Source organism: Melanaphis sacchari, unplaced genomic scaffold (assembly GCF_002803265.2).
Source record: "Melanaphis sacchari strain LSU unplaced genomic scaffold, SCAv2.0 Contig7_pilon_pilon, whole genome shotgun sequence".
Taxonomy (NCBI): Eukaryota; Metazoa; Arthropoda; class Insecta; order Hemiptera; family Aphididae; genus Melanaphis; species Melanaphis sacchari.
Window position 1 is genome coordinate 2,115,445 of NW_020271560.1, and position 14,828 is coordinate 2,130,272.

At 26.6% G+C, this 14,828-nt stretch overlaps 1 protein-coding gene across 1 annotated transcript; it reads left to right on the forward strand.

Annotated features, from left to right (window-relative positions):
- The first annotated feature begins 2,554 nt into the window (after positions 1 to 2,554).
- LOC112601900 (pancreatic lipase-related protein 2-like) lies at positions 2,555 to 14,262 on the forward strand. Its single transcript, XM_025349763.1, has 7 exons — positions 2,555 to 2,840; positions 5,615 to 5,771; positions 6,508 to 6,647; positions 11,339 to 11,602; positions 12,273 to 12,458; positions 12,963 to 13,128; positions 13,735 to 14,262. Exons 1-7 carry the CDS (start codon positions 2,828 to 2,830, stop codon positions 13,802 to 13,804), a joined length of 996 nt encoding a protein of 331 aa, XP_025205548.1. The 5' UTR covers positions 2,555 to 2,827; the 3' UTR covers positions 13,805 to 14,262.
- Positions 14,263 to 14,828: the final 566 nt, after the last annotated feature.

Here is a 14,828-nt window from a genome sequence, read left to right on the forward strand (position 1 = left end):
GGGATCTGTAGTAGCAGCCCAGAAGTTGTTGTCGGCCATAGCCACCAGGTTGGGTGATGCGGTCGGAGGAGTGTCATAGCTTGGTCAGTTTACTGTTGTTGAGATTGTTGACCTTGACGCAGTGACGACCGAGGACGAGGTTCTTTCGGCATTGCGGGCGGCAATACCCAGATCCGAACACGATCAAGCTGCAATCTGCGAACGACAGGTTATTCAGATCACCGGCTTTTGGCCCATCAGGTCCGGGCAGCAAATTGCTACCGCCAGAATGATGAGAGCTTCTGAATCTACTGTAACCCGCGTCCTTATTGGATGGACAATGTGCCGCGTTCGCCCTAGGCGTCCTGAACCCGAAAAGTTCTTTCGATGCCACGGATTCGGTCATCGGAGTGATAATTGCTCCGGGCCCGACTTATCGTTGAATTGCAGACGCTGTGGAGAACTAGGACACGAACTTAAATCATGTTTGGCGGACAAAGACCGATGTGTTGCGTGTGAGAGAGCTGGCATTGAACGGTTTGCACATAAGCCAGGTTCAGGAATGTGCAAGGAAGGAGGCGTTCAAGATACCAGCTGGGTACAATTCTCAAACGCAGTCTCGGTGGGTAGCCAGCGGAGATGGAGCACGTACGATGCAATGATTCGCTGCTTGCAAATCAACCTCCACACCGACTGGGCTGCCCAACAGCTACTTTTTCGAACCCTGTCGAACATGGACATCGGTTTCCTCATTCTCAGCGAGCACAACATATCCCCATGTAATCACCCCAGCTGGGCATCCAGTTCAGACGGGAGGTGCTCAATAGCACTGACTACCATCGCGGGCACTGTGGCGGAGGAATCCGGTTCAAAGGTATGTTTTTGCACCACCAGAAAATCATTGAAATATATAATATATAAACAGGAACGTCGTTTCAACTTAAAATAAATAAAAAGAAATTGTTGATTGTTTTTTTTATTAATATTATAATAATAAAAGTTTTACTGCTAAAATAATTCAAAATGTATTTATTATTTAAAGAAATATATGGAAAAATATATAGTTTATTAGGAAGGATTTTGCTTAGAAACTTAGATTACTGATGTGTTGAAAATTATAGGTTGAGAATATGCCCCTGTACCACCAGAAATTGAATCCAATTTACGCCACTGCTTGTGTGTCTAATGGAATATCATTCAACAGTATTGGTAGTTTATTGCTAATCGTTAGATAAACAATTTAAACATCGTCTACCAATAAGCGTTTTATCTTGAAAGTATATGGTCTTACAAGCTTTCCACCGACTATCTTATCACTGTATATTAATTTCTCAGACCGTTAGAAAATAAGTATCATGTGATCAGCATGAGTTAGTATCATACCAGTATCGATGATTTTGTTTATTCATCATACTATTTTTTTGTAAATTTTGGTCCATCAGTCCAAAGAATGTGATTGGAAATTAATGGGTTATAATAAAATTAAATACTACCTAAATCATATTATAAATTCCAACCTGCTGATAGAATTTTTTGAATGTAAATATCGGACAAAATCAACTTTTTATCACTATATGAATGCATTTTATGGTTTTTTTAAAACATTTTTTAGAAAAATCCATATGAAATTGATAAAATAAATATATTAAAGTTTTAAACACTGATTTAACACTTATTTTATTATTTTTAGTGGTAATTAAAATTTTGTTATAAACAAATTATGCATGAATACACTTTTGAATTTACTTTAACATGGTTAAGTTAGTAAATTGAAAAAAACTTTTTATACGAAAATAGTTTTAAAAAAAAATTAACCCATCAAAAAATATAGAAAAATAATAAATGTAAACGTTTTAAAAATATTAAGATGTTTTGGTTAACAATTTGAAATGTTCTAAAAATATGTTAGGTACTCTCTTTCACCTTCTAAAAAACCCACTTCAATTCAAGGTCATTCAGCTTAGATATAGAATCGTAATCACACTGTACGTATTACACCTATGTTTTCTTATACTATTTTATAAATAATGATGATTGTCTGTTTATTTGCTGTTATATATATATATATACATTTATGTACTTTGTTTTTTGCAGATTTTGCATTTTAATAATTTATCTATATTTACCTGTAAAAAAAACCTGTTTATTTAAACTTTCATGATGCTTTATAGCTATGCGATTTTAAACGTCAAGTAATGTGATTAAAAACGATCATATGATACACCATGAACAGTATATATTTTGAGCATAAAAAACACAGAAACCGATTCTTCAATCGTATCTATACACAAGTATTTAAGCAAGACATTATGTTTTTTTTTTTTGGCATTCATCAAAAAATAAAAAGTACCGTTAGTAATAAGTAATAACTAATAATAATACATTATCGTACAAACAATAAAAGTGTGATATCTTGATAAAATAATTAATTATATTTTTAATGCGTAAAGATAAAAATAAGAATTACTATTACGATAATCGACATTCTATTTATACAGCTGTGATGTTCCCCCTTCTCGAGACTGATTAGAACGACATTGTTTATCTATATTAGTATTATACGAGTATACGTTATACGATGTATATAGTTGTGCGTAGAACGTTGCCGCGCTTATAACCGCGTCGTCGCGTGTAATTATAACATTAATACTAGCTGTTGAGCCCGATTAGGACATATACCAGGTCCAACTTGGTGTATTTTCTTAAAAGAGTCATTTTTGTTTTCGAATATTTACCACGTGAAAATTTGTGCGCGAAAAAGCGCATAATGTTATAATAGCAACACATTATTATAACATTATTGGTTCATCCAGATAAATATTCATCAATTTATCACGCATTTTTTAATATGATGGTTTTAAGTATGTATTGAGTATATTTAAATATTTAAATCTTACAGAAAGAATTACAAGTGATGCGATCGATTTGTATTATTATATTAGATTATTATCTGCAATGCAGTGGACATAACATTATAGTACAAAAATCACAAAATATACAGTATTAAAGCATTTAACTTATTTTTTCTGTTTAATTATTAATAAAAAAATAAAATAGCATCAAAAATAAGAATGCAATTAAACAAGGAGTGAGAAATACCTGAGCGGTATACGAATGTACATTTAAATACTCAATCGGTCATTAATGACTGCAGCTGTGTGAAGGCTATCAAAAAATTAAATTTTGATAAACAAAGTTTTGAGGAAAATATTAAAAGAAAAAGTTGTATGGTTCATAAACCAAAAAAATGTAAAAATGTAAAATAATAAATTACATGTTTGTCTTTGTCGTTACATGAAATGCATTTTTTCTATATGATATTTTTTTTTAGTAACACAAAATAAATACTAAAAGTTCTTTGTTTTAATTATCAGTCTCAATAAAAACGATAGTGGTTAATATCATTGTTATTATTACTAATTTACTTCAAATGATAGAAATGTTTACTTATGTATAATTTTTTTAAAGTAGACACTACTTAAACGTATTCGATTAATATAATATTTCCGTATTCTATAAATATTATTATGAATTAGTGAAAGTACTTTAATAATATTATGTATGTACACGTTTTTTTCTTAAACGACGTTATAATTATATTTTTCAGATATTAAATTTAATATAATGTAAGTAATATCTTTATCTGCGTGGAATAATAAATTGTACCTATAATTCTTTAACAAATTACGAAGTACTAATATAACCCTACGAATTATAAAAAATGGAAATAAGGACGATAACATACTTGTTATCTATTATTGTTGTGTAATTTCGTAGAAAACGGAATGAAATGGTTGGTATATTCATTAAATACATCATAATTTATATTTATAAATGATTGTACCTCTCTTAATTTTCACACCTTCAATTCATTTTTGTGTCAGTTATTAATTTTAATCGAATTAATGTATTTAACTATGGCGAAAACATTCGACAATATTATTGAGAGGAGTTTCTAGAATATAAAGGCTTATACGAAATTGTTATTATTAAAAAACATGGAGTAACAACTTTTACTATGTGATTTAAATATTTTATTAATTGTTATATCAAGTAAATTCTCATTTTATTTTCATTTTTATGAGAATATTTTCAGATTTTTGCTAATAAAATGCATTATTAAACTATTCAAAGGTCTGACTGGTTGTAGGGGAGGTAATAATAAAAAAATGTATATTAATTTACATGAGATTCAGATACAGAGTGTAGAATCATTTTTTTTTTTTATCTTTTGGATTTTAGAACTATAGTCTCATTTACAAAATATTTGTGTAACTGAAATGTTACACTATTAAAAACAAATCATCATTGTATGCAAATTTATTTTATAGGTTTATGTAATAAAATCTAAATATAATTTGTTCTTAACAAAGTAGTCTGTTATTTTTCTACTTTAAAAGCATATTATTTAATATTGTAAAATATTGTCATAACATATATTAAAGTGCAGTTATAGTTAATTTATTATTTTTATAAATACTGCATTTAATTATTATAATTATGTCTAAATTATAAATTTAATATAAGATATTAAAAATGTTCTATAGTTGTACTAAAAAATAATTATCAAGTATTAAAATAAAAAAAGAATTTGTAGTAAAATAAAATAAAAATTCAACGTCAAATAAAATTAATAAAGTCACATTAAAATATAATTCAAAAATGTTAAAAATACAAAAATTCATGTTCACCTATCAGGAATACGGCTGGGAATTATTATCTCTCTAGAAGTGTGTCGACTGTATTTAGCAACTACTATATTTGCTCGAGGCGCAAATTGTAATTATGGTTATATTCTTTTATATTTTATGAGTCTATTGTATATAAATATATATATGTATTATATTATATGACCATGAATACTTATATATATATTTATATATATGATAACAAGATATCTGGACTTCATCACGATTAAAGATAAAATATTTTTAATTATGGACTCCATTGATAAAAAAAAAATAAAATAAATTAAATATTTAGTAATTTTATATAATTTATTAAATTGACCAATTATTATGTAAGCCAGTCTAACTCATGGAGGGGGAGCGGTTGCACTCATTGTCCTTCCTGTTCATAAAGACACCCCTGAAGCTATTTTAACTATCTAGTTATCATAACTATTGTTATTAAAATTATTGCTCCCTTCAAAATTTTATTTTTTATTTGAATTAAATCTCTTTTGATTTTTTGTTATTACATCATAATAATATTATTATCATGAAAATAAATAGGTATATATATATATATAAAAAATATTTGCGTACATAATACATTAAACTAATATTTATTACCATATATTCTCGTATTAATTGATTATTTGACTCAGTTTTGTAAATTATAATAATTCATTAATTAATATTATATACAATCTAAATAAGAGAAGAAAATTATATCAATGAATATATAAAATGCATAAAAACTATTATTTTATATCTGTGAAACGACTGAACAATTTTTATCATGGAATATTGATTATATAATTTATCGACTTAAAATCTGAAGTAACTACACCTGATATTTATTTGTCAGTTCGTGGTTTAGTTATTATTTATTTAGTTTCTTCTGTTTATTGTAGATTGAAGGATTTGTAAATATATTATAGTATAATAATTTTATTTTATTTTTTTTGTAGCATCGCACACTACGGTCACAACGTTTCTTGTGTGGATCTTGTGCTTTTCAAGCACGCAGTGTGTCACCATCAAAAATCACCAGAAAATCGGCAAATGTACTTTTATTGTCCATCCCGTATGTCCCGACCCTTCGATTAATCTTTATTTGTACACCAGGTGATTATTATCATTATAAGCAATGAAATTAATTATTGTGAACAACACGAGTAATATTCCCAAATTTTAGTAGCCAGAAACGTTAGCAGAATTTTAGGAGAGGATTAACTTTAAGATTCAGAGCTAAGCTATAAATACAATGGTATAATAAAGAGGCATGGTTTTTTAAATTTAATTTATATTTTTTATTTTACATCTGTCATCAATTTTTAGAACAGAAAAATAATGCATCAATCTTCATTGTTAAGGGGGTTTCTTATAACAAATTGGATCTAGTTAATATTTTGGAGATAAAAGGTAAACAATTTCTAGTGCTTTCAATACAATTGTAAAAAAGCTAATAAAACATAATAAACTGTAGTAAAAAAAATATAACAACACTTTTTGATAAAAAATAACACGAATAATTGTAAGAAATATTATATAATTAAAAAATGAGTACATATTACATATAAATATGGCATACATTTTAAAATATTTTACATTTTTGCAAATATATATATATATATATATTTATTTTGATTTTGATTTTCTCGATAGGCTGTGTATTGAAAAGATAATTTATTTTATGGCACGAAGATATAGCAATTCTAATTAAATTTAAAACCGTAATGATTATGTATACATATATGCAAACAATAAGTTTAATTTTTGCGTTACACCAAATTATCATGACAATATATAATTACAAAGTAATATACGTTTAATCAGTTAATGAATGCATTTTTTCTGGCAGAGAGAACCGAAACAATCCTCAATTGGTCACGATTGAAAATATTACAGAGTCATACTACGTGAAGACTCTTGCAAATAAGTTCATCTTACACGGATTTAACAGTAATATGAAGCTGGGTGTACTTCAAAACATCAAAGACGGTAAATATTTTGTTTTTTTCTTAAATAAAATTGTATTTGATTTAAATTCATATTGATTTAACAAGCATACTAAAGCATAACACACAATTTTAAAAAAGTAACTCCAGTGTCTCACATCACTTAATCACTTTTAAAATAATAATACAAATAATCAAACCACACAATATTGTGTATAATAATAATATGTACTCATAAACTGCACACACACTTCTGGCATCAAACAGATGAGTCAATAATACTTGATAAGTATAGATAATAGATATATAAGATAGCATAATACGTATATACAAGATATCTAAATTGCTATATACAATAAATTCATATAAAATTTGGATTACATTCGTTGCATATTATTATAACTAAAATAAAAGTAATATAATTTCACCACGCTCCACGCTCTACGATCACTATTATTAATTATTATAAAAATAATTCATAAATTAATTGTTAAGTCGATAAACTTCATCAACTGTTTGATAATATTAATTTTATCTAAAGTGTTATTAGCTTTATTTTTGGGCAATGAATTTAGATAAGGTGGCTTAGTTTGTGATTAAATCTGCGTTTTAGTTTTCTAATTTCAGAATTTGAGAATGAACCCCCCTCACATGAATTTTATTCGTTAATTAGTTGTTTATATCAGTTATTTAAGTTCTTGTATATGTTGTACTAGGATACGTGATTCGTAATTATTTCAATAGTACTTAAAAAGTAATTGAATTGTATAATCCGAGTTGAGTTATTATATTATTTTTACATTTGCATCAATATTTAAACAATAACAAGTACCAAGTAATTCAATTCTGTAATCTGAGTTGAGTCATTATATTATTTTTACACTTACATCAATATTGAAACAATAACGAGTGTTGAAACGTATGATTATGATATAATATCTTCAAAAAAGTTTTCTACATAAGACTCTTAATTAAATTTGATGAGAGATTCCTCTCAAATAAGTAACAAAGCAAGCCTTTTGATAATCACGCTATTACAGTTATAATCTAAAATATCAATCATAATATTAAAATCACTTGAACTTAACAGGAGATAGATATATTGCTATCGGAATTTTTTATACTTGATAAACTTATTTTTACTTAAATAGTCATATGAAATCATGGTTATTTGAGTTGCTTATCAATTAATATTAAATAAAAAAAAAGTCAGGTGTGTCTCGATAACTATCACTAATGTAATGATCACTAATGCATGTATACTAGATAGCAAATTATTTTACTATTTAAATAAATTTCTATGTATATTAATAATCATGTTCAAATTGTTAAAAAAAAAAAAAAATGTACCATTGTAAATATCAATAGATGTAGATAGTCAAGGCTAGGAAAATCTTATTTTATCTTAAAATAAAAAAAATAATATGATTTATAAATAACTATTAGTATATTTATTTAATTATTTAAAAAAATAGGTTTAATTATAAGTATAATGTTTATTATTGCGCACTGACTATTGAGTTAAGCTTAATTATTTTTTAATCAATGAGATTTCTTCAAATAACTTTGTATTTTTTAAATAAGATAATATAATAATATATTTTACTATCAAACACTTAGCTTATCTAAAATATGATTGGTTTTTGAATCTTAAAATTTAAATTAACAAAAATTATTTTAAAGTTCTTTTAAGAATTATACCAACGTAAATACATATTTTATTTGAATTTTTGATATAAGTTTTATAAAATTGTTAACATTTCATACTTCATAAAACAATCAGTACTATTAAACTGATTGACGTTGATGGATTTGAAAGTTGTGTTTAAAAATTAATGATTTTGATTAGAGTTGAATTCATATATTTAAATAAATCTGTAAAAATGTAATAGTATATATTTTTATATAATATAATATACACGTGTGTGTACGTATTAGAAATTTATTTCAGTTTTAAAGAAATCTATTTAAGAATGACATTACAATAACTATTAGAATTTTGCGAATTTATTATGATAAAACAGAAAGTTATTTCTACTCAAAACACTATTATTAAAATAGAACAATGCGCGTAATCAGTTAACTAAATTGAATTTGGCTTATCGTGATGTGTATTACACTAATACTACACAGTACATACGCGTTTATTACTGTGTTTTGAAATATATGAATTGTAGAAGGTTCATTGCAATCAATTGGTTTTATAATGTCACATATCATCGTTTAAAAATTATGACAGTAGATTGAAGTTTTTCTAACCTTATAGGAAGCACAAAAAACTACTCTGTTTTTAGGAATATTGAAAGTTTTTAGTGACCCCGCTGAACTGTTATCAAAATTCTAAAACGTGTGTATTGCGGTTTTTTGTAAAGTATTTTTTACCAAAAATTCATTTTTAATAACAATTTATTAAAACGGAATTGGTAGTATAATATTCACGATATAGATATAGGATATTAAATCCAAGGTTAGTCGTTCATATCATTTTTACTGAAATAAATTGTTGCTAAAATATGCATGCGATTGGATTCGATAATGTAATATTCAAACTTAAGATATTTAATAAATAATTGTTATCAAAAATATTATTTTTTTCTCTAAAGACTCATGAGCTTGGTCTTGCGCTAGTCTTATATTTGTACTTTAGATAAGCTATGATGAAAAACGATTTTTAGATAGGATATGATGACATTTTGATTTTTTGAATTGAAATATCGTCCTAACCTAAAAATTATTAACATTAAGTCTCGCGCGTTTTAAAAACTTGAATCCATTGACATAAAATATAAATTTAAATTTTTTAAGATTAGCCATGATAGTTTTTAAACGACAATATTTTATATTTATATTGTTGAAAACTATTCAAATTAAATAGAGATAACTTTGTAGTAACACTGATAGCAAATAAGCACAAATCGACATAATATCAGTTGCTTTTATTGGAATTTGTTATCATTAATATTTAAAATACGTTAAAAATAAAAACGATTCGTATTGTTTTTAAAATATTTTTGGGTTGTAATAATTTATAAAACACAAAACAGTGTTTTTACTTTCATAATTGTAGTAGACCCATTTAAATTTATTCGTTCTGTTTAATATGTGACATAATTAAATGTTTTGATGAAATCTGTTCTAAACGAATATAATGTTAATTTTATTTGTACTCGTCGAACTTATACAGATTTTTTGTTCCCAAAAATGTCATCATGATTGTGAATTATTCAATATTAGCACTGGAATTACTTCTGACAATCAGTTTAAGCCCATATAAATTTTAATAGTTTTATAGAAGTGTTTAGTAATTTTTTTCAACTAGTTTTATGTATTTAATATTAATTGATTAGCTTAAATAATTTTTAAAATATATACGAAAAAAACAAATATATTTATAATATGTATAATTTAAATTTTAAAAAACTACAAAGATACATAACTCTTCATATTTAGTAGCGTACAGTATACAATATGATAATACAATTATATATTATTAATTTTTTTTTTATTTACTAATGATTTTGCATTAATATAGTATGATAATAATTAAATTATATACTATATATTATACTTAATATCTATTTAGTTTTTAAAAAATATTGCAAGGAATTTGTACTTTATTTTTTGAGTGTAAGCTAATTAAATTATATAATTGTTAATATTTATAATATGCAACGGTAAAGTTTGTATACTCAATGAATTTAGCTACTAAAGCGAGAATTTAGTCGAATTATTTATTATAATATTATATTTTGATACGAATTATAGATGCACACTAATTGATGATAATTTGAAACGTTTTAAACTAAAATCAGATTTATAAATTTAAATTCACATTTCTAATGCAACTAATATTGTTTCAACACTTTATTGAATATAGTTTTCAATGATTCAATAAATTAAAAATGTTGAAACTTAATATATGTCTTGAATATTGTGTTCGTGTAAATAAAATTGCAGTTATCGAATGATAAGTTGTTGTGTTAATGGATTGGGCGTAACGGACTTGTTGAATACCTCACCATATTATTTTACTTGTCGAATAAATAATTACTGTTTTTTTAGATATATTTATAATTAGTAGTTTGACATAACGTCAAATTTATACTTTTATTATAAATGAAATTTTAATTAAAATAAACAAATTATTGTTATAATATGCGCAATGCAGCCATGAATAAAATTAAAAATTAAAAATCGTAAATATGTAGTGTTTTTGAACACAGCAATGTACCTATTTTACATATACAGAGCGCCGTATTATAATTATGTAAAAACAAACTTTTATAATATTTTTATGATAAATCATTGTATTCAAAATTAATATTGAGTTCTGAGTTTGATCTACCAATATTGGATGTATTTTAAATTTTCATTTATAATATAATAAAATCTCTAAGCTTTTTTAATATTAGCTCATGTTCTATACATTTTTGGGAAGTTTTTTCTTAACAAGAATTTGAATAAATTCTCAACCACTTGACTTTTTTGTATTATTACCGAAATGAAAGTACTACATATCAGTGTTAGGTTTTAATAACATTGATTAGTTAGATGTTTTAAAATTAATATTGATAAAAAAAACCTCATCTAATAATAATACTACTAATATTTGTAAAATTAGGACACGTGTTGTCTCTCTTAATTCTTTTTATCAGTGTGTGTTATTTTGGTATTATATTACGAAACATGATTTATCATTGTGAGACGATGTTTATTTTTTATTTTTGTCTACAGAATACCTAATGCACTCAGACATCAACGTCTGGATGATCGATTACAGTGACGTTTCGGCCGGTCCCAGTGAGTGTTATTTGGCTGCGGTGTACAACCTGCCAGCTGTGGGAAAGTGCGCTGCCCAGTTCGTTCGTAAAATCATTGAACTGTCTGATGTGGAAATGCCCGAAGACGTGATGCACGTGATTGGATTCAGTCTAGGGGGCCAGTTGGCCAATCAACTGGCCATAAACCTGAAGCCCATCAAGTTACCAAGGATCACGGGTGAGCGACTGCATATAATATAATTAAAACTATTGCGACGATCATTTTTATACATGGTTGATATAGAGTTTCATGTACAGAAATCAAGTGAGTAGAATCAAATACGTGATTTGCATTTTATGAATTCGGAATTTTTAAGGGTACTCATCTTAATATCAACTGCACACGGTGACAAATAAATTAACTTACACAGTGTCCAAAATTCCAGAATACCTCATTACATTTATATAACTACTCATAGTGTACACACACACACACACACACGATGTTTACGGGCATTTAAAAAACTGTCAGTTATTAAATATATATTAATGTGATAAGTCCAATAGAAAATTTATCACTGCTAATAATCGATAATAATTAATAATGATAATAATAAGCTAAAGTGAGGAACGCTACAGTATTAGAACAGGTTAATCAATTTCGCATCATCAAACGTACACAATATTATATAATTGGCTATGCTAGTATACTTATTCAAGATTATTAAATCAATGTACTTATGTGTATGGGTGCGTTTATGTGTGAAAGTTTCGTGGATGGGTCACTGTGGGTCATTTTTGCGGCATAAAAAAAAATGCCTATCGTTACGCACGAATACGTTCGATTTATATTATCTAAAATCTTAAACAACAAATATAGTAATCAATGTATAGTTATTTACTTTCAGGACTAGATCCGGCTCTGCCTTTGTTCTACAGCACGCACCTTAATAGTAAACTGAATCGAAACGACGCCGAATTCGTTGACGTGATACATACGAACGCGTTAATTCAGGGTCAGCTGGCGCCATGCGGTGACGTAGACTTCTATGTCAACGGTGGATTAGCGCAACCTGGCTGCCACAACATTTCAAGTGCGTATATACTGTATATTATGTGCTAAGAGAATGATTTATTAAAGTTTTTTAATAAGGGCTTTATGCTAAGACAATATTATTTTGAATCTCTTAGCATCTTTAGTAATGGTGTTTTGATTTGGGAAAATAATTTTTTTAAAAATACATTTTAGAATAAAATTTGAAATACTTTAGTATTAATAATATAATATTGTACTATTAAGATATTATTAATATATTTTGTTTATAAAATTCATATTTCAAAAAAAAAAAAAAATAATTTATAATAATAATTTATAATAGATAACCTATTATAAATTAAAATAATGACTAAAAAAAAAAAAATAACTCGTTAAAAAATATTCAAAACAAAATTGTATTTAAAAGTTTAATGACAATATGGCCGTGTTGCAATAATGTTGTATAAACATCAGCCCATAAAATAGCGAACAAGGTTACTAAATATAATCATGTCGTAATATCGTAAATTTATTTTGTTTTATTTTTGGTATATTGTATTAGACCCGATCAATTGTGATCATCACATGGCTCCAACTTATTTTGCCGAGAGCATCAGATCGGTGTCAGGATTTTGGTCATGGCCGTGTCCGAGTGTGTTCGATTACTTTTCTGGCAAATGTCCCCGTCAAGGTGACCACAAGCTGATGGGAGAGTGTGTGGACCACAGGTGAGCTCATTGTAATTTTCACGTTACACTATTTTGTGATTTATATTAATTTTATAAAAGTATATCAATAACAATTATCAATCGGTTTTGTGTTTTACCCACGTATAAAATCATAGTGTAGTTGTTATAATATACTTTAGTATGATATATTGTTGAAAATTTCACGTCCCACAGCAGACAGTATATGTATAAATTAAACCATGAGAGTTAACAATCACAGAGTAGCTTTAAATACTATGCTAGATACTTATTAAGAACTTGCAATTAATTGTTTTGAAACAATTCAAACTATTCGAAAAAATAATGTTGTTTTCGAAATAATCATAGCCAACAATTTTAATGGTTTTGTAATAAACATTTTAAGTGAATCGATTTATTCATATATATATATATATTAGTACCGTAGAATTAAGAGGTTATTACATCACGGTAAAATATTATAATAATAATTTCACACCTGACGACTGAGCAAATCGATATTATAATGTTATATTTAATTTTGATTAAATTTTCTACAGTACGAAAATCGCTTTATTCAACTTGATACTTGATTATTAAACGGGTTGTATGTGTGTGGGTGATAATTATTATTTTATTCTATCTTAGTGCCAGAGGTCAATATGTATTGCACACGAACAGTGAACCGCCATATGCTCAAGGTGACTGGACACGGTGAACGTCAGAAACTTCGGAGAAAAACTATGTCCTGCTGCCCCACCATCACTGTTATTATAATATTCAAATAAACCTAGCAACTCACACGCCACTGAAACACGAAAATAGTTATTATACCATTGCGTTTTTGTTGAATATTTTATCAACTATTGTTTTATTTTTTATTTAAATGTTTAGTCCAAGTCCAAAACGAATACAATGCGATATAATATAATGCAGTTTTGTTTCGTTTCTCTGTTATAAAACATGACATTAATATGGTACTATATAGTGTACTAATGATTGATAATTAATAGAATTTAGGAAATTTCAATGATAAAAATGCGTATCGTTATAAACAATAACAATTTTTGTAAGTTTAAAACAAGGTTCTTCATAAGTTAAATCTACATTTAAAAATGTCGACTATATTATGTAAGGTAGATTTTTTTTTTAAACGTATGTAATTCATAATTTGACTAAAAGCTAAAAGTATGGAAAAAATAAACATTTATTATGTGGTTTTATGAAAAATTGTATTCATTTACTATGAAATATAATATAAAAAGAATATAATTTCTTAACAACGAAACAATACAATTATGCCTTCCACAAAATTGGATGGGCTTCGATTACCGTTTCTATATTGTTAACAGCCATAACTCTTGTAATTTGTATTACTCGTATTATCCTATTACCTTAGATACTAAAGGCTGAATCATAATCGTTGACCGCTGTTGGTGATCTGTGTTAGCGTGTGTACATAGAAAGTGCAGAAGTCGGTTTGTATGAGTAACGTTATAATGTGTGAAAAAAAAAACTTCGTATTCTATAAATATATGAAATAAGTTTATGCTATATTTATGTAAGAATACTTAGGTAGAGGGTGTCATATAGAAAAAATATCATTTGACACTTGCAAAAAATGATAATGATAAAAATTATATAGAAATCCATTTCGTTAATTAAAAATAGCATTATTTAGAGTAGTTATATTATTATGGTGATGGAATAATACGAGTATTATACAAAATCTAATTATTGAA

Bases quoted from the DNA above. Each gene is read 5' to 3' on its own strand.
- LOC112601900 (XM_025349763.1), top strand. The intron at 6,648-11,338 runs GTAAATATTTTG...TTTTGTCTACAG, and splicing joins ACTTCAAAACATCAAAGACG to AATACCTAATGCACTCAGAC. The intron at 12,459-12,962 runs GTGCGTATATAC...ATATTGTATTAG, and splicing joins TGGCTGCCACAACATTTCAA to ACCCGATCAATTGTGATCAT.